Source organism: Lagopus leucura, unplaced genomic scaffold (genome assembly GCF_019238085.1).
Source record: "Lagopus leucura isolate 7727_CA_CO unplaced genomic scaffold, USGS_WTPT01 Super-Scaffold_100159, whole genome shotgun sequence".
NCBI lineage: Eukaryota > Metazoa > Chordata > Aves > Galliformes > Phasianidae > Lagopus > Lagopus leucura.
In genome coordinates, this window is record NW_024962335.1 from 1,688,002 (window position 1) to 1,714,552 (window position 26,551).

General features: G+C 39.8%; 1 protein-coding gene across 1 annotated transcript in view; it reads right to left on the bottom strand.

Annotated features, from left to right (window-relative positions):
• PAWR (pro-apoptotic WT1 regulator) overlaps positions 1-26,551 on the bottom strand; it is a 71,207-nt gene that overhangs the window by 28,792 nt on the left and 15,864 nt on the right. Inside the window, exon 2 of the mRNA XM_042890357.1 lies at positions 5,793-5,921. Within this exon, the coding sequence (XP_042746291.1) occupies positions 5,793-5,921 (129 nt within the window). The remainder of the gene's footprint in view (positions 1-5,792; positions 5,922-26,551) is intronic.

Here is a 26,551-nt window from a genome sequence, read left to right on the forward strand (position 1 = left end):
TAGGGTCAAGCTTTAGCCTGTACAAAAATGCACAGAAATGTAATTTATTTGAGGAATCTAATCACAGAATTCTAGGGGCTGGAAGGGACCTCTAGAGATAATCCACAACCTCCGTGGGCAGCCTGTTCCAGTGCTCTGTCATCCTCACTGGGATATTCTTACACACATTTGTGAGGAACTTCCTATGCTGCAGTCTGCGGCCATTTCCCCTTGTCCTGTTGTCATGCACCACTGAAAAGAGCCTGGCCTCATCCCTTCGCCTCCTGCACCTCAGCTATTTATAGACATTAATAGATCCCCTCTCAGTCTTCTTTTCTCAAGGCCAAACAGACCCGGGTCACTCAGCCTCTCCTCATACAAGAGATGCTCCAGGCTCCTTATCATCTCTGTGGCCCTCCACTGGACTCTTTCCAAGAGATCCCCTGTACAAAAAAGTACTGGGGAGCCCAGACCTGGACGCAGTACTCCAGATGAGGCCTCACTAGGGCAGAGTAGAGGGAGAGGATCACCTCCCCTGACCTGCTGGCCACGCTCTTTTTAATGCACCCCAGGATCCCATTGGCCTTCTTGGCCACCAGGGCACACTGATGGCTCATGGCCAGCCTGTCATTCAATCAGGAACCCCAGGTCCCTCTCCACAGAGCTCCTCTCCAGCAGGTGATCCCCAAACCTGTACTGGTGCATGTGGTTATTCCTCCCCAGCTGCAAGACTCTACGCTTGCTTTTGTTAAAGCTCATCCAATTCCTCTCTGCCCTCTCCAGCCTGTCCAGGTCTTGCTGAATGGCAGCAGCCTTCCTGGGCACTATCACCTCACCAAGATCACTGAAGAAGATGGCTGAAGAAGATCTTATAATGTAAGATATGTCAATGACCATAAAGTTCAGTACTACAAATGAAATGATTTTTTTTGCCTAGCAAGCATCTCTAGAGTTGCTGACTGTGTGTGAGAGTGGATGTTTAAATACCTCAAACCTATCTCATGGATGTTCTATCTTCCATGAAATCATTTGATAAGATGGAACATTTTACAATTCCTTGAGTTTCCTTCTAGTTGCTGCACAATCTATGAGCAATATGGAACTCCAAGAAATACCCACTACAATCACATACACAAAGCTAAACTAATGGCTAGAACAAGACTACCACAATTTCTAACTAGTGCCCAAGGGCCTGCTTAAGTTCCTGGGCTCTGCAGCAGAATACAATACACAGTCAGGTACAGTAAAACAGCAGGTATGGCTTAACAAAAAGCATGAGTCATGTCTCCCACTGGAGTCCCAGACTTCAGAACTTTTGTGAAGCAAAATTCCCCTACCGGTTTCATGCCAGGAGCACAAATCCAAGAGCAGATTTCTAGCAAAGCACAGTACAGAGATTTTTCGTGAATCACTGCCGCAACAGGTGTTGGTGACTGTACTAGTGATCAGCTGCTGTGCCTTAACTAGGAATTAAGAAATTAATTAGACAACTTGTGCTACTGCGTGACAGAAAAAAGATCAGCATTCCCATTTCACAGCAAGATGTGTTAAAATCATTCTCATTTTTGTAAACATTATCTTTCACTGAAAGAATTCGGAATATTTATTTCACAAAGGTTAACCCTCATACAAGGACAAAGTATTCCCTTTTCATGCTTACAGGCACAAATCTGGTATCTCACCCTATCTCTTATTTCATACCTACTTACAGTTCCTTTAGAACCAAAACCTTCTGATGTGCCTGGTCCAAGTCTGTCAGGGAGAGAAAATGATTCAGCCCATGTAATTTTAGATGTCTACACCTGATCTAGTCAGACTCCTTTTGTTATCACTAGGGAGGAAAAACACCTATCTAGAATACGATAAACCCCACCCCAATGCCAAAATAAAAAATAATTCTGAAGCTCTTAAATACATTGTTGTTTCTTGCTGTTCTTGCCAATGCATATTTACTGAACTATCGCCACATTTTATACTTAAATATCAGACTGTTCAGAGCGGATGATATTTTTTGTGGTGTTTTCACACAAGTGCCTAGCACAACAGCTAGCATCCGCAGACACTAGAACACTTGAAATAAAACATGAGCTGAAAGGAAGCTAATGTGAAACACAGGATTTCAAACTATTTCCAATGTTGAAAATGACAGCTCTGCATGATACTGGCATAATTTCCACAAAAAACAAACAACAACATTCACTAAAAAACAAAACAAAACAGAAAAACAAGAAAAAAAACCAAACCAGCCAACCACCCAAAACCTAAACAAAAACACCACAGCCCACAGCAGACTGGAAGGTTTTAAGGAATGAGAGAATCTATACTCCTTTTTTCATACATTGATAAATTGCCCACAATGTGAAAAAAGTAAAATTTAATTTTAAGGTCAGCTTTATTTGCCTTAAGGACACTTTTTAATCTCATTTTTCTCCCTAAGAAAGCTTTATTGTATTTCAACCCAATGTCACCACAATCATCGTCAAGCTAACCCTCAGTTTTCTTTCTTCATAATAATTTTTGTTTGCGTATATGTATCCATACATGTATATAAATGCACACAGACATATGTGTGTGCATATATATATGTGTGTGTATATACATATACGCACGTCTCTCTACAGCTGCAAGTCTTTCTGAGGACTTTGGATTAATCTCAACTTTGCCCAGTTTCCTCTCTAGTTGTCCACAAACACCATAAATAATACTTGAGCTGAGGAAGTTGGGCTTGTTTAGCTTGGAGAAGAGAGTGCTCTGAAGGCATCTCACTGCAGCCTTCCAGTGCATGAAGGGAGCATACAAGCAGAAGGGGGACCAACCTTTTATATAGTCTGATAGTGACAGGACAAGATGGAATGGCTTAAAACTAAAGAGATAAGATTTGGGTAAGACATTACAAAGACATTACATTTTCTTACTCAAAGTGGTGAGGCCCTGGCGCATGGCTGCCCAAAAAGGTTGTGAATGCCCCATTCCTGGAGATGTACAAGGCCAGGCTGAATGGAGCCTTGAGCAGCCTGATCTGGTGGTGGGGGTAGCCCTGCACAGAGCAGGGGTTGGAACTAGATGATCTTTAAGGTCCCTTCCAACACAAACCAGTCTATAATACAGACACTACAACGTGGTATCACACTCAGATATCACTTCTATCACGACTAAGAAGTCATTTCAACTTTTCTTGAAAAGGTTTGCACCAGGAAGGGCACATATTTGTGCATCTGGTCTCCAAAAATATTCCCCAAGTAATAGAATTTCAGAAAGCAGTTGTCTGTGGTATCAGCATAACTTGAATTCTTTGATGTAAAAAGATAAGACTTTATGTATACATACATTGGATTTGAGTATTAATAGATCAGTTGTATTTTTCCACCTTGTGAAATCCAGCAAGTGTTCTAAGTGACTAAAAATATCTTCAGTGGACTAATCATTTTTTCAGCCAACCCCTGTAGGTTTTCAACTGAGACATTCTTACATTCAGGGTGAACATTTCTGTCCAACTATCAAATATTTGTGCACTATTTCCCATTTTACCATCTCTGCAAAGCATGAGATAGGCCTGTGTTAATTGCCAGACTGCCAGTTTCTAGCAGTAATTACTGCTTGTCCTTAGCATTACCTTTCTCAGCCTGCATCTCCCAGTACACATCAGTGAACACTCCACAGCACAATGACCCTCAAGCTGAGAGTTGCAGTCTTAAAAATAGGAGAGAAATCACGCAAGGAAGTCAGAACACACCTGTTATGTATTTGAGAGTGGGTTTAGTTTTGATTCACCTGGCCAAGTGAGGCTTTCCACATTTGCATTTGCTAAAGTTTACTGACAGTTCTGATTGTAATGTGTTTTTCAATGTTTATAAAGCTGCCAGACTTACCACTTCCACATTTCTAACATTAAAAAAAAAAACCCCTACATTGATTTCAGCCAAAATAAATTCTGCTTCAGGAAAAAATACTCTATCTACTCTTAAACAAATCTCCTATCTCTGTGCTTTGCATCAAGGGCTTCAAATTCAGTCAGTTAAGCACTCAAATCTGTTTCCAAAAACTGCATTTTTTCCCACAGTAAGGAGAAAAGAAATGTCTGACAATACTAAGATAAAGATAAAAGATCAGGTGAAAGACTGGAAACAAAAGAATACTATTCAGCAATACATTTCTCCCTCAGACACAAAGCCAGTCTCAGCTTTCTTGTTTCCCATATAAATGTTACAGTAATTATTTTCAACATTCATAAAATCGCAGAATGGACAAGTAGTGAGCATGTCTTCAACTAAAGAAATGAATTTATTTCACCTAATAGGTAGAACTATAATAATTATTTGTCAAAGTCAACTGAATTGACTGAGTTCTTAAATCTTCAATATAAAAATTAACATTTAAGAAGAGAATGAGGCTCAACCATTAGAGCAGCAGCAAAGGGAAACTAAGTTAAAGCTGAAATAATAGTGCTGACCAATTCTGTTAAATTTGGGCAACTTATAAAAACCTTCTAGTAAAAAGCAAGTTGACAGAGTCAGCAATAAACTGATTAAGTCTTAGCAGCTTCAACTTTCTAATATTCCATCTGTTCCATACATGTGCCAGTCTGGGTCTTTGCCAGACACGAGGACTGGGACGTTCTTTTGTATTGTTAACGACAAGACAACCCTGCTATGCTCTGTCAGCAAAGAAGAGTTAGTGCCTGTGTGAATGTGGAGGCGACAAACTTGGAACTCTGTAGGATCTGATTAATGCAGACAGCCTGGTAAACAGAAATTTAGCTTGCTGCTCAAGAAGAATAGGCAATCTGGATGAATAAATGGGAACGGGACATGGGAATAGAGCCAAAATGTTATGTAATAACACCACTAGGGAATCAGAAAGTGACAACTTTTGGAATGTTTAGTGAGAAGGTGAAAGCAGAGCACTATGGTTGGTTGTTTTTTTGTTTGTGTTTGTTAAGTCAGACAACTTTCAAAATGTATGTGAATATTTCAGAATGAGGAATCTTGCCAAAGAATCTGTAAAGACAATAAATGATCAAGCCATAAGAGGTACACTCAAATGTGACCATTTTCCTGCTATGATCTCTGCAGGAATATTTTTGTTAGTGCTCACTATGGAGGAACTCGGTGAACTTGAGCGCTTCTTCATGGAAGACTCAAAGGATCTGCTTCAAACAGAAGCGCTGGTTCAACTTATATAAACAAAACGAAAAACAGCAAATTGTCAAAACAAGAAGTTACTTAATCCTAAAACTTTGAAGGAACAATTGATGCCACTGAAGCATGTAATGGCTAAACTACTCAAGAACTACACAGAATGACTGAAATTGGCAGAGCTCTCTGGGTCCTTCTGCTCCAACCCCTGCTCAAGCAGGGACACCAAGAGCAGGGTGCTCAGGACCACATCCAGACAGCTATTGAAAGTCCCCAAGGAGATTCCATTGACAGCCATGCACAGCAAGGGGACTGGAGAATAAAATGCGGGGAGAAAAGATTACACAGTGGCAAAGATTGTTCTCTGTGTGCTTCAGTACCAGAATCCAGGGAAGTTTCTCTTCCTCATAACAAATGAGTGTTTCTTGGACACTAATACCTTTAGCTTGACAATTCTGGTATCAGAGCTGTGTCTCAGAAGTGCGTGTTTGGGGAAAGAGTATGTGACAACACTCAGATTTCATGTTTGTTTCCAGATAGCACATAGTCTACTGTTAAGAAGGATTAAAAAAAAAAAAAAACAAACAAGAAAACCCAAAAAAACAGCAAAACACAAAAACAAGGCAACACCAGTTAAAAAGCTGAGTAAAATACCAAATGGAAGTGTTAGCATCTCACCTGTATTAAGTATGATCCAGTGGAATCTGCGCTGGAACTCTCATTTTGTATTGTATTCTGTTGGGTGATAGCATCCTCCTTCTTTCGCTCCTTCTGCCCTGCTTCATCATCTTCATACTCATCAAGGCTCTAAAACCAAAAATATCCAGTTATAAAGTCATCTTTTTATTTTGCTTCACATGCTTTTCATATTTCATGCATCAAAATTCATGCATCAGTGAAGTAATAGTCTAAAAGATTAATTTCAATTTTTACAAAAGTTTAATTGAATTTTTAATGGATCTTGATATCTCCAGTACAAGAACAAAGTTTGACAACTGCTTTTTTTCTTAATTACAAAAAAGAAATAATCAAGATTCAATTTGACAGAGCCCTACGCAACGCTGTCTGAGTTCAGTGTTACTTTTGCTTTGAGCAGGAGCTTAAACTGTACCTTCCACTTGAATGATTCTGTGATTTTACAGCCCCATTTGTCCCAGGCAATAATTTTACCTCTACATAACTGATCTGAAAGAAGTACAGAAAAGGAAAAATACAGAAAGAATTAATTTTACTCTCAACTCAATAGTGGATTTTTAATAAACTTTTTACATGGTGAGTGAGAAGTATCATAAGTATCAGCCACTAGGATCAGCTGCATCTAGATTGCTCTGTATTAGTTTAAGTTATACAAATTTACAGAAGGTATTTGGAGACCATCTCGACCGAGACGTGAATCTCCAAAACCATTTGTCCACAACATCACAAACTGCTGGCTAGCACTCAGTGTTAAAACACCACCACAGCAAACAAATGATTCTAAGGCTTTTGAGAAAGCTTCCAGATGAATTTGCCACAGCTTGAGAAGCAGACGGCAACAGAGGTGAATGTAAAGCGATTTCAATTCCAATTTCTAACACCCACAAAGGATAAATCACTAGTCTGAGGTTTAGACAGTGACAATTTTTCACATCATCTAGGAATTACAGGAGTAGACAAAAGCCTATAAGGAAAATGCTGAACTGCAGCATTTTTATAAAGAAAAAGGTGTTATTTAGTAACTGAAAATCACACTGGTGTGTAACAAAGTAAATCTGGCTGCTGCAAAGCAAGCATTGCGGTGACAGAAGTGCTAAAAACCAAACTAAAAAGGCACACACTTTCAAAAGCAAACATAAGTGAACCCAAATAATGGCCATTTAAGTTCTCTGCAGTACCACCCAAGGCAGAATCCTAATGCAGTTTCACTAGTGTACTTTTGATCAACATCTTAATGCAATTACTGTAGATCTGCCTACTTTTACCACTAGGGAATGACACATTTAAAACGTTATTACGGCTGAATCATCATACACTCAAAAATATTTTCAAGAGGTGATCTTCTCAAATTAAGTGATTATAAATCAAAAATATTTCACCCCATTGCCTCACTTCTATTACTAACAGAGTTTCAAAAACAGTCATAGTACATTCTAGGAGCTGATTTTTTAGCTAACATTCTTCATCTTTTATGAACTGTAAAAATGAAAAGTTTTGGTAATAAAAAACTTTAGTCTGTATCTTAGTTTATCCACCATTCAGGTAGCCCATTCTGAAGTCTCAGTATCAAAAACAAACCTAAGCCTCTGCCACAAGAAATGGAGCCATCATCTTCTCTTGGAAAGTTCAGAAAGAACTACAAGGTTCACAGAAGGTCTCACATAAATTCAGACTAACGTCAGGGCAGGTGAAGAATAATATTCTATTTGAAAAACAGAAACACTTTTTTGATTGTTCTTCTATCCTCTAAGTTGTTTCTGTAAGGAATTAAGATCTCAGATAAACTCAAATGAAAGAGACAATCTGAGGGGAACTGGAAAAGAGCAGCCTGTAATAAACCAAGAAGAAAATCAACAGCATGAAGAACAGTTAGCGTTCAGACACTGAAAAAAGCTTTACATTTTCAAGGGTCTGCATTCTTTAAAGGGAAGCATAAAACTCAAACTCCAACGCTGTAGCAACAACAAAAAAGTTTTTGTTATGACCAAGCAGACACAAGTGCTCCTTTCTTCCCCAATTCTCTCCTTCAGATGCACACCTCTTAAGTTTTTTTCTAGAGACCTTAAGCATCTCGCAGAAATACTTCTCCCTCAATGCCATTACATGAATGCTTTCCTCTCTTTTCATATAACATCACCTGGAATCAACCCTTCTCTAGGGGTTCTTGGACAGGAACAAAATGCCATCATCTGATGGGAAATCTCCAGGCACAGAATGTTAAAATCAGCACTAGCAGCCAGGATTTTCCAGGAAGGTACATTCCCACCTGCCTTCCTCCTCAGGAAGGGCAAAGAACAGAGAAGGCTGACAATCAGCGTCATCACAAGGCACTCAAAACCTCAAGTAGTTCATACTGCAGTCAAAGGCTTCCTTCCCAAGCACAGAACAGTTAGCTGAGCAACTGATGTAAACACAGGTTGGAGAATAAAGCCACTTCTTTGAGGGCTACTGGAGTCTTCTCCCTCTCCAGCTGACATCACCAGAGCAGGTCCCCAAGGAGCTGGGGCCCAAGCACTCTGCGTGGCAGCTGGGACGTCCCTTGCCCACAGCAGCAGGAGAACGGACTGAGGTGCAAGCCTAACCCATTAGATAATTCCTCCATCAGCTCCCTTCCCCCTGCTTTTTATTTTCCTGCTAGGCACATACCATTGCAGATTCTTATTTTCCATTAAAATCATCTGAGTTTTGTACAGCAGACATTCAATGTGACATTCCCACATCTGATCTTAATATAGGGAATCCACAGAAATTCTTTAGGTTTTCTAGCATTTCAGTGTATGTTTGAAGCTGTAGTATAAACATTTTTCTGTAAACCTCTAGTATGGAAAATACAAGCAGAATAAGATGCTTTCAAAAGGATCAGGAGGATGAAGGAAACAGCCCCAAAGACAGCCCTACATTCCAGCATACCGCCGGCCCGCAGCTGAAGCAATGCAGTACAAAAACATCTCAAGTGGTTCACTGGGTTGCTTCCTATGAACACTTGAGCATCGCTAACAACAAACACCAACTGGTTTTCTCCAAAAGAAGCAAGCAGCATTTCTAAATGTAAGAGATCAGCTTCTGAAGGGGCACAAGCAACTCTGGTCACAACTGTGCTGATGTAAAACATCCCTGTCCCCATCCCCCTGCTGCAGCACCGTGCCTCGCAGTTCTGCTGGCAGAGCACCTACCTCTGAGCTTCCCCATTCATTTCATGAGAAATCTCTCAGGTTGGTTTCAGCAGTTCTAATGAGCCCAGGTTAATTTCCCTGAGCCAGATGCAAGTGTGTTTGAGCTGTCTACTTTGCCCAGCTCCTGGGATGGCCACAGTACATCAGTTTTTCAGAAATGATGAGCACTTGAGTCAGTAACATATTTAAACAGTCCAGCGAGACGTGCAAGCAGAGACACACTGTCCGTAAAACTCAGTTTGTGTCCAACTTCGCATTTGGGCAATAAACAGAATGTCCACAACATAAGCACCATCCGTTACCCTGGCATTTCTTCAGCTCCTTAAACATGCTAACAACTTAGGAGAAGAAATAAATCTAGGTTTCTTCCCACTGCACTAAAACAACCTTGAACAATTTTAAGATAGAACAGATGATTTCTGTGTTTAGTAGAAGTCTGAAGTACACAATCATAACTTCTTATCGAGATGCTGGGAAAGTGCCAAGGTTTCTAATAAATTTAAGCATTTCCTAAATCATCCCCAGTGGAAATTCAAGAAAAGATAGAGAATTCCTTTTTTACTCTGCACTTAAATGTGACAATTGACTATAATGAAATACTTTTTGGGAATCAACAGCATTTATCCCTCAGCTGGCCCTTCAGAAAAGCCTGAGAGTTCTCTGCAAACAAGGCTATTTCACACATCACTTCTTTACAATCGCTTTTCTTCCCACAGCATGGAGAACCAAATGCTTTCTATCTTTATCACACAGAGCTGCAGTATTTGCTAAATGCCACGCTCTCATCTCTGCCCATGTCAAACCTTACTGTCATCATCTCCCAGAATGTACTCCACAAAACAAGCAGAAATCCCAAATCTCAGTGATTTGAGACTATGTAACATATCTACTTCAGTACCTGAAGTATTTATGTAAAATGGCCTTAGGGTAATATAATCTTACATTGGAACAATAGTCTAATTGGAAAAATGACATCTTTTTCACTACACAAGCCTTTTATCAGGCCCAGCTTGCCTAAGTGTTTTTCTTTACATCTTGAAAAATCTCCCTGCAGGGGCAAAAAGAGCTAGAATTATTCACAGTAGTTAACTAAATCTACAAACGGTGCTATGAGTATGGATTACCCAGAAAAAGACATATATATATATATTAAAAGAATATTTGACCTTAATTGTCACATTTTTTTAAAGAGTCCAAAAAAAGGATACTGGACTCAGACACCTTACCTGAACAATATCTGTATGCTCCTGAAAGTCTACGTACCCGAATGGAGCAGTCCCATATCAACAATTAGTGTGATAACAAGAATAGATTTTTAACCCAGAGAAGGGATAAAGACAGGAATCTTTGGCATCTGAGATCAAAAGAGACCCCAACACAACAATGGGTCAGCGAACAGCAGGTGGGCCACAACACAGCTGACTGCAGCCCTGGGATGCACTCATCCCAACCACTCAGCCGACAAAGAGCAGCAAAGGGACAGGCGTTGCTTAAAGGACACAGACGTGCACATCTTGCTCCAGAGATCTCATGGTATTCACGATCCAACGTCACATCCACATTCTGTCTATTCTTTTCTCACCCAAAACAAGAACTCTGAAGTATACACTTGATATACTCAATTCTACTCCAGACCAGATAGAATTTGAGTTCTTTGTCTCAATCCGATAGTTTTTAAAACCCACTTAGAAATGAGGGAGGAGAATGGGCACGACCTTATTTGCCTGCATCAGAGCAAAATAACAAAGTATCTTGAATGCTTTTAAAGTTAAGTAAAACATCAACTACATCAAAACCAGAATGTCAATTATTCCTCTATTATAATAACAAAAAGCAGCTATGTTTGCAGTTTGTTATTCAGCAAAATACACTGTTTGGCCACCACTATCTTCAAACATACCACAAGAATGAGTTCAAAAGTCAAATGTTTAACTTAAACTAATCGCCAAAAAATCCTTTATCACAAGGCTTGTCATGAATGATTGGTGGAAATGCTCAATTTAGCTACTCAGTACGTGATATTAATATTAAAGTCACAGAGTAAAATATCTGGGGATACAAGAGAAAACGGAAGGGGAAAAAAGCTATCTAGAATTACTTGAATCTGTCTAGTAAAGAGACAAATGCAACAAAAAATAAGGACTGACAAGCTATCAGAATTAAACACCAATCTATTTAGTGCTACACTTGGAACTCAGCATCTTAAACCTCTTCAGATTGATCACCATCTCACAACAGAAGCACCACGCAGCAGAACTGACAGAAGATCAATATACGAAAAAGTCAAACTGCTGACACTCATCCCATGGGAAGTCATTATATAAACACAATAATCACTCATCCAAAGCACCAATGCTCTACTCTTAAAAGCACCAAACATAAAATAAAGGAGCTAGAAGAAAAGCAGCCTGGTCCTCTTCTTGCCAGTGGACACAATCCATTCCACTTCACTTTAGAACTTCAAATACAGTAGAGCTTTATATGCTAGAAAACTGAAATCAAACATCTTCCTTCCTTTTCAAATTTTGGCTCCAATCAGATTCTGTTGATTAGAAAAGAAAATACATCTTTTTCTCTGCTGCTGGTTCCATCTATTAGTTATCATTAATAGCACTGAACATAAAAATATAAAAGTTACAGCAATGTTCCCCAAAACCACACAAAACAGAAGAAAAAATGGTATTTTATTCAAAGTTGAATCAATTGCCAAACCTATTTCCTTCTCCTCTTAACATTTCAAAATGACCCTTCCTATCCAATGGGAAGATGGCAGAGCAGTGAATGAGCCAAAGAAACCTGGCAAAGCAAGCCTTGGCTGTCACAGTGAGGAAAGAGAGAGAAACACTGAAGGTATACGTACCAATCATGGAAAGAGCATTTCACAATTTGCATCATGCCCTGTATTCTAGGAAGCAGGGGTTGCAAAAGTTTAAGAGAACTTCTCCTGGATACAAAGAAAACAAGAATCTACAGACTCGGTGCCTGCCTGCCTGCCCCTATTCTTCCTAGAAAATGTCTTTTGCTATTAGATATAAATCGTAGAAATACTGGTACTACAGATAATGTAAACCGTCTGGATCTAGAGCAGTTCACCCACTGCAAAAATGGCTAAACAAAAGCAACCCTAAGAACACTTTAATGGAGTCAAAACGCCTGTAACCACCACTGTTTTGCCTTCCATTGCCATGCCAAAACTAAACAAATAGAAACAATGCTCTGGAAAAGATGCATCTCCATGCTGATGAGAACCAAACAGATCAAACACTCTTCTGTTTAAAGCCAGAATGGGGAGAGAAACAAACCTGAGAGAAGACTACCATGCTATTTTCAAAACGGACATTTCCTTTTCATGTGAAAAGGCGATGTGGAAGGCATCTAATTCTTGTTTTCTTCCCTCAATTAAATAAGGTATTTCTTAAAAGAAATAAAGATGAGATCGGTATTTGAGGAATGTTCTAAAAGGAGATCAAACAGGTTAATGTGTACCATGTTTCTAACTATCCTCTTAACCACGCAGTTTGTAGCAATTCATACCAATTGTCAAGTTGCATTTAGAATGGCTTTTTAAAAACGTAGTACAATGCCTTTGCAGGTTTCTGCTCTCCTGCTTACCAGGTTAATTGTCATTTTGCTTTTTCCACCCAGCTGAACCTCATTCAGTATTTACAGACAGCAGCTGTGGGATTGGTCAAACTGAACAAAGCCAGAGAGGCTGCTGACAACCAAGTGCGCACGGACAAGTTGTGACAATAGACTTAGCACCAGAACCAATTCCAAGGGAAAAAGAAAACTTCAGCACAAAGCTTCTTTGAGACTTGTGCTGCATTTCTAATTTGGCAGCGGGATCTTTTGAATCCTTAGAAAAACTGATAAAAATATCAACCAGTTTTTCTTCTCTCCCAGTTGTTTCCTTTTATCTTAACACAAACTGTTTTAACAGAGAGAGATGAGGATGCTACCCTCAGCTGTGCAACAGAAAGGGAAGAACGTATTGAAGTCACATTAAGCAGGACAAGCACATGTCTGTTCACAACTGTTAAATCTGATGCTCCACACAATAAATAAGCACTTTCAAAGCCCCCAGAAGTGATGTCAGGAGTAGACAGAACATCCTGATAGAAGCCATTTGGGCAGACAAAGCACATCGCCAGTGCTGGTATCTGGTTGGATGGCAATACCCAGGTTAAGTTCAAAACAGTTAAAGCTGCTGCTGCAGTCAATACTGGAACTATTTCTTGTCAAAGGCCCTCACAGCCACAAGTGAATCCTAGCAACAATACCGTGAAGTTGGTTCCCGACCTGGACTTCTGAGATCACCCTTCAGCTCTGCCATTTGGAAGGAAGGCCTTTCCCTCAGGGGCTACGTAAACAGATTTTTTTTGTATAAATGCTCTTATCGTTGCCCAAGGCTCTAGACAGAAATCCTGGCTAGATTCTCATGGTACAAATCCACATCCTAACAGTATGAAAGTCTTCTATCACCAGCATTTGTGCTCCAACTTCTCTGTGGAAACTGAGCTCAGAAACCACAGTTCCTCTGTAGCCATATTTTAATTAAGTCACCAGATAAGGGAGGTAGTTTCCAGATAGCATAAGTAGTAGAATATTAATAATGGTTTGATATCTTAAAGATCTGAAACTTACACAAGGCGTTTTGAAAATCAAGTCTGTTATGAGAGCAAGATGAAGATCAGCTGCCATAGTAAGGCAGCAGACAGCATGAAACCTCCCACCCAGGTAGCAGCAGTGCACACAGCCTGAAGCCAGCCCAGAGTGTGTGTGTGTGTGTGTGTGTGTGCTCAGCTCTTCCATAGGCCACGTGAGCAACTAGGGCAGCAAAGGACAGCTCCGCTTCACCTGTTCAGAGGCTTTTTCTTGATCTTTCCATCACTGTTAGAGTGAGCTTGTTTAATTCCATGGCAGCATTCACCTCAAATCACGACATTTTGATTATCATGGCTAAAACAGGGTGCTTCCCCTAGAAGATAAGGAAAATTAGGGCTACAGGATGGGAGCGTGTGGATCGGCGAGACTTCACCACTCGAGAGCATTTCATACTCACACTTTAATCCCACAAAACAGTACAAGCAGGTTCAAGTGCTTCAGTACAGCAGCAGCATTTGCATATGGTGACCTCAGAACAGCAAAGAACATGCACAGACACAAAAACAGATCAAGCTAGGTGTGAGGAAATGTGTGGTAGGATAGTGGGGGGAATGAGTCACATCATCAAGCTGGTTCAAAACAACTGCACTCCCTGGAGCCCTACATTACCCTAACTCGTTATGGTGTTTTGCAGCAAAGCAGACCAGAATGAGGCAGGAGTGAGTAAAGCAGGGAAAATGCTTGACAGATAAAACAAAGCTTATTCTTGCAAGTGCAAGCCTGTACAAAAACATACAATCTTTTTTTCTCTCAAATTTGTTGAGTGGATGAGATGGGTTTGGGTTTTTTGTTTGTTTGTTTGTTTGCTTGTTTGTTTTTTTACAGCTATACTGTTACTCACATGCAGCACTGTGGATCTTGGCCATATCTTCAGGAGCTGAGAGGTTCTTTCCATGTCAACAGGTCTAACCCCTCAGGCTGGAGGGCTGAAGCAAGTCATTAAGGTCTCATATAAAGCATTTGTTACCTTGATTTAAAAAAAATGAACTATGCATGCATATCTTAACTGTTTATCTGGAATAAAGGATTAAGTTCTTTTTTTTTTGAACTGCTCAGAAACACATCAGTTAAAGATAGTTGATAAAATTGGCTATATGCAGACAGGGATCCCTGAGCCTGCCCTGTGCAGCACATGGCACAGTGTAGCAGTGCATTGGTAAGGGTCTGGGTCACCCACGTGCGGAATAAAAGGGCCCTACAGCCCCACTCCATGTCCTGTCCAGCAATGAGAGCATGAGAGCAGGAGGAAAAGGTTAAGATTGACACAGGAATTAACATGCATCATCCTCTCCATGGTAACTGCTCATATGCATTGCTTTCTGTAGGCTAGTCTGTGCCTGCGGTGAATACAAGGTAATCCAAGCCTGGCCATGCCCAGCAGAGGCAAGGTGAACAGCCTCCCCACTCCTGAGGCAGGTCCTGTGGGAACTGGTGGAGGAGCGTGGGGAGAAGAACTGGTGGGGGCCGCAGCAACCTGCCACACAGCCGAGTCGTGCCTCACATCAGTGAAAAGCCTGTTTCTAAGAATCCCACAAACAGAACACTTCTACAGCTAAAATAATGCTGCAGAAGGGGTGCTCATGTAGAAATAACAACAAAAACCCCAAATCCCCCAGCCACTTGCACTGAAAACTAGGGGCAAGCAAGAGAGGAAGCACCAGCGGAGTCCAGACTGAGGAGTCTGCTGTTCACATTATTAAAACGTGCTTTTAATTTCTCAGACCACAGGCTAAAGCCTGTAATAATGTCACTTGGAGAACAGAAGGCTGAGTGAGCATCTGAGGGTGAAGAGGAATGTTTTCACAGGCGCAGTTAGTAAATACCACTGGCTCCTGCAGACATTCTTCCTTAAATGGACATTAACACTGCATTAGGTTAGAAAAAAGCCTCCTGGCCCACCACAAGCGATTAGGCTAGCAACTGACCTCTTAGCACCTGCACTACAAGAGACTAGAATTAGGGGGAGGCTTTGCGTATACAACATTAATTTTTAAGAACAACCTAAAACCCTTTCCCCTCCCTAACACATGATTTTCATCTGTAGATTTTGAAGCGTAAGGAATCCCCCGATTTCTCAAATACTGTAAAAACAACAGAGATAAGAAGTCTCTCTGCCTATCTATGACCAACTGTATGAGGGCATCAGACAATTTAAAGGAAACTGCTCTAAAACTGAACCTTCAGCCAAAAGTTGAGCCAAACTTTGTACGGACACTGAAATAACTCTGCATTACTATGATTTTATTTTTACATGCTATTTTTTTTTCTTTTTCACATGCCACTCTATAATTGCTTTCTCCAGCCAAGAAAGCAAGACTGCTTTCCTTCCACTGTGATGCCTAGCAGCATGAGCAACAAGGGCTGAGGCACCATAGCAGTGCTATGCACTTGGCCACACTCCGAGTCTTCCCCTTTCCCAGTTCTGCCCATGGGCTTCTGCCAGTCCTCTACACCACTATGTCAGGCAAGCCAAGTCAGGGTAACTCACTAACAGTAAGCTAAGCCTATAAAACATCAATCATCTTGGCTGAGCTAACTACAGGATCAAACACAGCTTGAGTCAGTAGAGGTGAGGCAAGTGGAAGCACGTATCCACAGCCCTGACACGGAAGCACTTAACTCTCACAGGACTGAGATCTCTGCAATTCTAACCAAAGAACTGCTGAATTATTCATCTAAAGCCCACACTCACGTACTGATAGAACATTACTCATATCAACTACTTTGTGATTCAAGTGGTGCCCCTGGTAATGGTAAAGGCTATCTATTTCAAGGTAAAAAAAAATACCTGAAACTTCTCTCCTGTAGACATGGATCATGGTGACTTCTTCAACCTACTGTTCGTGAGACCTACCCAACTCTTTGTTCCATATAACCCGCACGACTGCTACCCCTTCAAGGCTCAACAGGAGGCCTACAACAGAACTCATGCAGCTGCTGGAAGTTTTCACATTAAAACACAATGCCACATTAGGATTCCAGAGGTAAAAATACCAATCGAGAGTCACCGGCAGTGGATTAACATGCACCTTACAGCTTGTGCTCCTATGCAGTTGAGTCATCATAACTGGAATAAAAGTAAGCTGCAACACAGGTACAAATAACCAGAATATAAAGACAGGACAAGATAGATTCCTCTACCCAGCTTTCCCACCACAAACAGCACAAACTCAAAAATACCCACAGAGCGTGGTCAAACAGCCCAGTCTCATCCTCTGCTCGTTCTGGAATCTACACTGCCTGTTCTTTTTGTGTTGGCTCAATGGTTCGAATGGACCAAAGCTGATCCTCTGTAAGTAAATGAACCCATGAGAAACCAAAAATATTATCTTCAGACCTGCCGCTTCCCCTACTATTAGAATAGGTGTCCAAGCTCAACAAAAGGGATGGCACAAGAACAGGAACCACTGAACTTGGCCTTAGACCTTGTGAAATTTGTACTCAATTATCCTCTCGTCACAGATACTCAAAACTGTTATTAACATTTATCTATCTTGTACACATGCTGTTCCTCACATTAGTAATTTCCCCTGTTAATGTACACAGGCAACTAACTGTAGGAAAGGAATATCTAACGAAATCAAGACCACAGAGATGGTACGACAGCCATTACTCTATATACTCTATGTTCTATGGTTCCAGTGTTCCCTTACTACTGCTTTAAGCAACATTTTCCATAGCACTAAGCGGAACTCCCATTTATTAAAACGATTAGAGTTCCATTTACAGTTCCATTATATTTTATTATACTTTTTAACAAGGAGTTAATAAGCTAAAAATAAAATATTCAAAATTTAAGCTGTAGTAATAAGTATAAATCTGGTTTACGATCTTTTATGGTGGAAAGTCTAAAAGCGAGAATAGGTTATCTGGCCATCTTTATTTATAGAAAACAGCATCTTTATTGGATTTTGCAATAATAAAAAGCTCTGACTCTCTTTGACATCTTCTTTTCACTTAACGGTTTGGGCTTGAAAGCTGTTCTTAGAATGTGTAGAGAAGGAAAGAAAATTTAAGCACATCTATGCAATGTCACATCAAACACCCACAAAGGCTTTCACAGTCACTTTTCATTTATATGAAATACTGTAATAAAGTATTTCTGCCAAAAGGTCCAGCAAATATTATGAACACCATCCTGTCAGTGTAAAAGTCACCTTGCAAAGTAAGATGCATACTGCTTCACTTATATGCCTCTCACTGAACCTCATAAAATTTTGCTGCAAAAAGCAAATACATTGCACAAAAAAAAATTAAACAGCCCCCCTTCCCCCCCCCCATGCACAAGGCAGAGTAGCCCATCTAGAAAAGTAATCTTCATCCCTGGAAATCTTAAAGAAGGTCAGTTGGGGTCAATTTATTTGGACATGCTCAGTTCCAAATGTTTATTCTTACCAGAGACAAACTCCCCATAAAATCATCTTCTGACAGGAATATATAATCCTGTTTCCTCCAGGCAGAAAACAGAAATATTTCTTGTACTGCTAATGGCAAACATCTGATAATATATCACGATAATACTCATCTAACCAGAAGAATTAAACAACATGTCTTTGATTATGACCAAATAATTGTTTGAGGAAAAAAACATTTAAATGAGGTCAGATGCTCCAAATAAAACGCAGCATAGGCCATGGCCATGTTACCAGACTGGTGAACTGATAAGATTGCCTTCAAGTACCCAAACTGACTGTTTGAACTAAACTTATTTTGTGTGGTTAACAGCACACCCACTACCTTGTGCAGGAAAGGTGAGCAACGTGAGGCACCAAGAATACAATCACCAACACAGATGATGGCTTACCACAACCTCAAGTCTAAAGCAGTCTCTTGTGGGTCTCTCCTGCAGGTGAACGCAGATGCCACTGGAAGTGCCTGAAGTCCAACCCAAAATGCAGTAATAACAGCTCTCAGGAATGATGCTCTTCCAGAAGGAAATCTGGAAGTCACCAACCAAACCATCTGTACATTAAGATATATGTTGGAAACTGTGGGGATTTATTTGACTACACTGGCTTCGATGTATTACTTATGATTTTTTTAAAAGAAAAGGAGAGAGATGAGAGTTGTAATGACAACGTTGGTTACTTTTTTTTTTTTAAATCTACTCAATAGTTTCTTTTAATTTATTTATTACACTCCTACAGCGATTTAATTTGTGGTTTTCTTCACATGCCACCCTCCACTAAACTGCACTACTGGCAAAGCTAACATGCTGAGCTTTGAGCTATTCATCAGTGCAGACTAAACATTTACCTCTATTTGCTACAAAGTGCGTGCACTATTATAGTTGATTCTGAAAGACAAAATTTTAATTGAAGCATTTGTAAAGAATGCCTATTTTGAAACACAGCTTTCAATTGCTCTGTGAAACCCTTTGGCAAGGATCTTGTGCATTCCTGGGAGGATTTAAATGAGTTTGCCGCTGAACAAAACCTGGGTTACGGATAGTAACTTGGATACAGTCACACAAAAAGGAGAGCATTCTCATTCCTCCTGATCTTTTTCCTTGAAAAACACGACCATCAACATGCAAAGTCTGTTTTAATAAGATAACAAGGGGGGGGGGAGGTTTTGGTAAGTGAAAAATACTTATTGCAACACTGTTTCTAAGATAAATAAAACATGTTTGTACTTCTTAAAGCTCCTGCTACAGAGCCTAAATTCGCAGAACCCCCAGTATTTAAAGCTGAAGCAGACAGTTTAAACTAGACTGCAATAGGATAATTTTGCATTAAGGACTTAATTGTACATCCTGACTTTAATTGCAATTCTTGAGTCTTTAGCATTTGAGACATGCTTGTCTTAAAATCACTTCTTACTTGTTCACTCCAACCTGATTTTTCCCCTCAGCCTATCAGTAGGACACCGGAATAAAACAAGCTCTTAACATTAAAAAAAAGAAACTGAAAACAGCCTCATTAAATCTCAGCATTCAGTTCCCATCTTCCAGGGAATCTTCATATACATGATAATTAGTTTTCTGAAAGGGGAAGGCTTAAACGTCATTTCTTTGTGTTGTAAATTCTAATTATTCATAGTAAATAAATTAGCGATTCTGTTTTATTGCTTAAAGAACGTAGAAGCTTGAAGTAATCACACAACTGGCAAAAATTAGGAGTTCCCAAAAAAGGAAGTAAAACTTCATTCTTAGCATTCCAGGAGACTTAAAAAGGGCTCCATTAACACTAACGGAGAAAGGGCAACTGACCTAGAACTTCACTCGTGCACCCAAACTATTAATGAAGTCTGAAGAATAAAGAGTAGTGGGTATGCAAAATCCAGCTCCTGCGATGCAACAGCAGAATGAACAAGCTGAGCGCTAACGCACCCGGACACGCTGCACACCATGGCTACAGGAGCGGCGTGCTGGCACAGGCCATCTTCCAGGAGTCACATTCTTGGAAAATGGCCGATTCCTGGGGATTCTCGCACGACCTTTAGTTGAAAAGCAAAGGAGTTAAAAATCAAACAGCTCTTCTTATGCGCAAGTCATAAAGAAAGAAAAGGAGGTGGTGGCAGGGGAGGGGTAACGACTTATTTAGCATTATTCAAAAAGGAAACCTAATCCTATGGATTTTATGGCCACTCTGCTATTATTACTGAACACTACTGTCAATGCTTATCCCTTACAGAAGTGTCGAATCATATTTATGCACCAACCAATAATTCAAATAGTCATTAATGGAAGACAGTCAGCCAACACGAGTACAACTCTGGAGGAAAAAAAAAGACTTTTAGGCGTCTCACTTTTATGCTCTTGTTACCTGGCACGTGCCTCAGCGATAAATAAAAATACAACACTGACAAGTATGAGGATGACAAAACGGCTTTGTGAACTTTCCCCAAGTTGCTCTTCGGCTTCACAACTATGCAGAGATCAAGCACTTTGTACATCAACAAGTCATTCCACATCGTTCTTATTAACAGAGCATGAGATTTCATTTTTGTACTGCCCAAGTAAAAGTTTATTATTAGCGCAATTGAAGAGCCATAATCAAAAGATGGAGGTTTTTCTCAACTCAGGAGCAAAGGACTTCAGCAACAGGAAATACATATTTCAGGATTCATGCTGTCCATCACAAAAGCCAAAAAGTAGCAGAAATAATTTATTTGGACACATTGCTTAGAGAGGAAGCCAAGGAAATAAAACGATCCTTGAAAACACCAGGCTAAGTGATGCTTCACAAACAGAACTGGGATTCAGCCTTCAAAACTGCCCTGTAAAGAAATAATATGCAGGGCAGACTGTCTCTAAAATTTCTTAAAACTTTCAGGAAAGAACAAGTGTTCTTCTCAAAATTCTGCAGTATGTCTTTTGTTTTTGTTTTTTTTTCCTCATCAGCACAAAGAAGGCAAATAATATTCAGTGAGACAAACAGTACAGGGATGGACCTGAAAAAATAACATCATTTTTCTACCAGTCAGAATCAACAGTTAATGCTGTTTCACATTCTAATTTGAACATAAGCTATTTATAAATATGTCTGTTCTCCAGTTACATTTGCATTCCTCACTTCACTAAGATGAGTCTCTTCATTGGTTGCTGTAAGCAATAGCAGAGCTCTTTAAAATACTAGAAATATGTGAATACATATCTATCAAAATAAACATTGTCTACTTTTGTTACTAGAAATACTCTTGGTTCTGGTAGCAATTAAAATGCTTCAGTTTGAAGAACGAAGTACAACCTAAAAAAATATTTCCTTAGAATTACTGTACTGGAAATATCCTTTTGGGTTCCATTTTGATTGCATCACTGCAAGATGCTCTGGTTTCAGTTAGAGTGACTCTTCTTCCTACTAGCTGTTGCTGTGCTTTGGATATTGTATGGTTCTGTGATTCAGGATGAGAATAATGTTGACAGCACATGTTTCAGTTGTTGCTGAGCAGTGCTCACAGAGCCAAGGATACTCCAGCTTCTTGTCCCGCTTTATAAATGAGGAGCTGGAGCAACACAAGGAGCTGGGAGCGGACAAAACCAGGACATCTGGTCCCAACAAATCGAGGGGACATCTCACACCATATAGTATCATGCTGAAAGATAAAACAGGAACTGGACAGAGAGCTGCCTCTGCTCAGGGACAGGCTGGGCACTGGTCAGTGGGTGGTGAGCAACTGCACTGTGCATCACTGGTTTTGTATACTCTTATCAATATTATTATTTTCCCTTTCTGTCCTGTTACACTGCCTTTATCTCAACCCACAGATTTTACCTTTTTCTGATTCTCTCCCCAACTTCATTGCCGGGAGCACAAACAAAGCTGTGTGGTGCTGAGCTGCTTGCTAAACCACGAGAGAAGAGTTAAAGGACCTTTAGGTCCTAGAATCTGGAGAGAATGAATTTGAGAAAGACAGAAAATTTAACTTCTGATAGAGAATCACTTTTCTTCCCATGTATTTTATTTTTAAGGAAATCAAATCAAAACAAAAAAATCCACTTCCTCTGATATGCTTCTGTTTGCTGGCTACTCAAGCAAGGAGAGCAAACAGAATGAAACTTCATCTCAGAGATGCTTCAGCCAACTGATGGTAACAAAGAACAACAAAAATAATAAATAATGCTTTATATTCCCCTAACTCAAACTAAAAGACGGCTTAAGTATGAAATGAGAATAATTTCTGAAGTAAGAACCAAGAGAACATGAGAAGAAACTAAAGAGCACGTGGCCTATGGGAGAGGATGAAGGAGATGGGCTTGCTGAATCTGCAAACGAGCAAGCCAAGGGGCAATTTAACAGCAATCTAGAACTACATGAAGGTCAGTAAAGATAATGGAGCCAGCCTCTTCTTGCAGACACCAATGACTAACTATGGACAACGGACCCGAAGTACATCATATTTCCAGGAGTCCAACCCCCCTGCTAAGGCAGGTATCCTACAACAAGTCACAGATAGGAATCCAGATAGATGTTGAGAATCTCCATAGAAGGAGACTCTATAGCCCCTCTAGACAACCTATTCCAGAGCTCCATCACTCTTACTGTAAAGAAATTCTTCTTCATGATTGTATGGAACTTCCTATGTTCAAGTTTTAGGCCATTGCTCCTTGTCCTATTGCTGTGCATCACCATGAGCCTGGCTTCACCCGCTTGCCTCCCACTTTCCTTCAGATATTTATAAACATTACTCTGACTCTATCAGTCTTTTCTCCATGCTGAACAGACCCAGGTTACTCAGCCTTTCCTCACACAGGAGATATCCAGACCCTTTACAATTATTGTGGCACAAGGCAAGACACCTCGGAGATCACTGTCTTTTTTGAAATTGAGAGTCTAGAACTGGACACAGCATCCATTAATTCTCCTTCTTAAGTTAATTCAAGCAAAATCTTCTCCAATTCAAAGTTCTGTACAAAGAAGAATTCAGGCACAAATCCAAAAATGTATCCAAGAAGTAGAAAAGCAAACAACTTGAAAAAAAGAAAATCAAAGCAAATGTGATCTCGTATTTTATGGTTTTGACACAGCAAGTTGATAGTCTCATTCATTAGGAGAATGGAGAAAGACAGACTGTTTAAAAAGTACACATTTAATGAACGCATGCTTCTTCCTGTAAAATCTGCTTTATAAATTAGCCACCTCTGAAGAGAGAGCTGCTCTACTATAGTTTTCTTTCCTGCTTTGATTGTTCTAATTCTTAACACTGCTGGCTACACACACATATATATATTTACATGCACATGTACGCACAATACGGCCAAATCACAACTCAGAGCTTTTCTGAATTACAGAAATCAAGAAATGAACACAAATTAAAATCTGTAGAGGAGAAATGATCATAACTGATTACTTTTAGCACTCCTTCCTTATAACAAAAAAATAAATAAAAATAGAAACTATCAGCACACTCATCTTCTAAGGAAAAAGAGAAAACATGCATGCTTTTCACACAAAGCGAACTATCTTAACAAGAAGCCAACAGACACAAGTGAAGCTTTTAACAGTTCATTCTGCATGGCACTGAATTAAGTCCTATGAAGGCCATTTGAAAAGTTACACAGTATCTATGACAGCGTCTAACTGCCTTCCCAGCACAGCTGTAAAACCTAGCTCTGTAAATGACCAACACGCAGTTGCAGCAATTTCAAACCTACCTCTCCCCAGTTTTGAGAAGTATGTTTTACTAAGCTACTGGGCAGGACTTCTGATGAAATATGATATAAATAAGGGCAACACAAATGCGAATTCTCCTGAATTCAATAAACTGGATTTGTATTTGTCTACAAAATATTGGTTATTGCAGTACAAACTCACATATCACTAGTAAAGTAAGTTATTTTCCAGAATGATTGGGTATCCAACAAGGCATATGAAGCCAACCTTATTTTCATTAAAAAGTAACTTCTCAAGGTTATTCTCAAGATCATTTTCCCCAAAGCTCCACTCAGATAGGAAAGAACTGTTTGCTTAAAACAAATACACCTGAAGTCAATAACTACAATGGGCAGTGCATGTGGGCACAATAACATCTGTGCCAGAAATTAACCCACATTGCTTCCCCCCCCCCCCCCTCCCCCCCCAGAATAACGAACGAAGACTAAAGGGGGCCAACTCAGAGCAACATGTAAAACCACTGAAGTCTGTCTTGGGAACAGCAACTGCCTTCAGATAGTAAGCTGAAGTAAACAAAGCACAGGCTTCACAGCACCTTCCTCTTCACTACATACTACCAAGGGCTATGCAGTTCTCCTCAAGACTTTACAGGAGTGGGAATCATTCACAGAAGTCATTCCAGCAGAGGAGCAAGTTTAAATGCAAAAACTGTGCAGACTGAACTCTTGACAAGTTCTTGTTGGACATCAGCCGACAGCAGTAGTAGATATCTAGTCACACTTCAGCAAAACTTGACTCAGCCATAGTGATATCTTCAAATACAGAGCTCCCTAAAAACCAGGGGAGTCAGTCTAACTGCTGTGTATAAAACATTCTGACTGACAGATGAAGTATTTAAAGGAGAGGATTATGTTCTGAACAATGAAAAGAGCCTTCTGGAGATAAATGGCTTTTTACAAAGCTCTTGGAAATAAATCCACCTTTCAAGGATGGTTCCATCTTTTGAAGAAGATTGGTCTTGAAAGTAAAACGCACTCGTCTATAAACTCATTAAAATTATAAGCAGCAAATGCATTTAGGCAGAAAATAAGCACATTCTTGAGAAGCTTCCCAATTAAAAAAAAAAAAAAAAAATTAGTAAACCTTCTTGATTACAGTTCCACCTATTCATTTTGCAGACTTTCAGGTGTTAAAACATCCGAGCAAAAGTAAGAGCAACAACAACAACAAAAAGGAAACACCGTACAATAGCAAACGTTTTAATTCAAACTGAAAACATTTCCCAATTAAGAATACTTTCTTTAAAAGCAAAATCCAAACACATAATTTCATCTCAACGCTTCTAGGTCTGTGATCCCTCATTACACACTGCCTGTTCTGAGTGAAATGTATTTAAATACCTCTAAAACATCCCCCGCCCCCCCTCCTGCCGCATTCCCTCCTTCCCCTCCTCACATTTTCAGCTAATACTTTGACATTACTGGCCTCACTAAACTCAATCCTCCAAATTCCTGACATTCATGTCGTCTTAATCTGAAGCGTAACTTGAGGAGATGGTTAACATTTGACCTTTGCTCTACCTCAGACATACCTGGAGACAAAAAAAAAGAGGAAAAAAAGAAGTAAAAAGCACGCAATATGCATTCACAGTCTGAAAGGATGTTTTATTTCAAAGTTCCAGGGACATGGTCTTTAAAAAAAAATAAAAAAACAAAAATAAAAAAACAACCCCAATCCATTAAAACCTCAAGAGGTAATTTTATTAAATTTCACTAACTAGCATAGTTTTGCATAAACATTACAAACTCACATTAAGAATGGAGGCCTAAAGCAACAAATAAGAAATAAATCCCAAGTATAAACTCAAGTCACAATGAATTTAATAATTAAATTGCTATCATATTAATGAAAACAATCAGCATTATTTAATTAAACTGGATGCTGTAGTTGAGAACAAACAACAATAAATCATACATCGATTACAGAAGTAGACACTGTCACTAACAGGCTATTAAAAATTAGTCAGAAACAAATTGCTTACAGAACTGGATGAACAGACAGGAGACAAATCAGGAACAATAATTAAAAAATAAGCCAGTTCTGCATAAAGAACTTGCTTGAGTGAACTTGTTTGGGCATATAGGCTTTGCATCCCCTCTCTTCTTAATTACCAGTGTGTACTAGTGCCAGTAACTTACAGCACCTGAATGCTGAGGAAAGAAAGAAAACAAAAGGATGGAAGACAAAAGGTGAAACTGTGATTGTTTTATGAGCCAGCGCCTCTTTGCTAGGAGCTAGTCCCCATTTGCTGTCACTGCTATCAGCTTCAGGCATTTTGTTTGTCATACAGTTATGGCATGACTGAACATGCCACTGAGATCGCTCTAGTTAAATGAAACTTGCAGCTGCAACTGATGAAGGGAATGTCCTCTTACAGACAAAGAATCATAGAATGGTTTGGGTTGGAAGGGACCTTTAAGATCACCTGGTTCCAATCCCCTGCCATAGGCAGAGACACCTCCCTTCAGACTAGGTTGCTCACAGCCCCATCCAGCCTGGCCTTGAATGCTTCCAGAGAGGGGCATCCACAGCCTCTATGGGCAACCTGTTCCAGTGTCTCTCCACCCTCACACGATGTACAACGTGTAATTTTATTTGTCACCTTACTACCTAGTTCAAGCTGCACATCTCATTTTATTTACAAGAAATTTCCAGTTGCAGATGTAACTCTCAAATCATTCTCCACCAACAGCTGCTACCTCACAAAAACTCTGGCTGTAAGGCATTAGGCTTTAGGGCAGAGCAGATTTCTGTAACTACCAAGTAAGAAAGCAGAAACTTTGCTTTC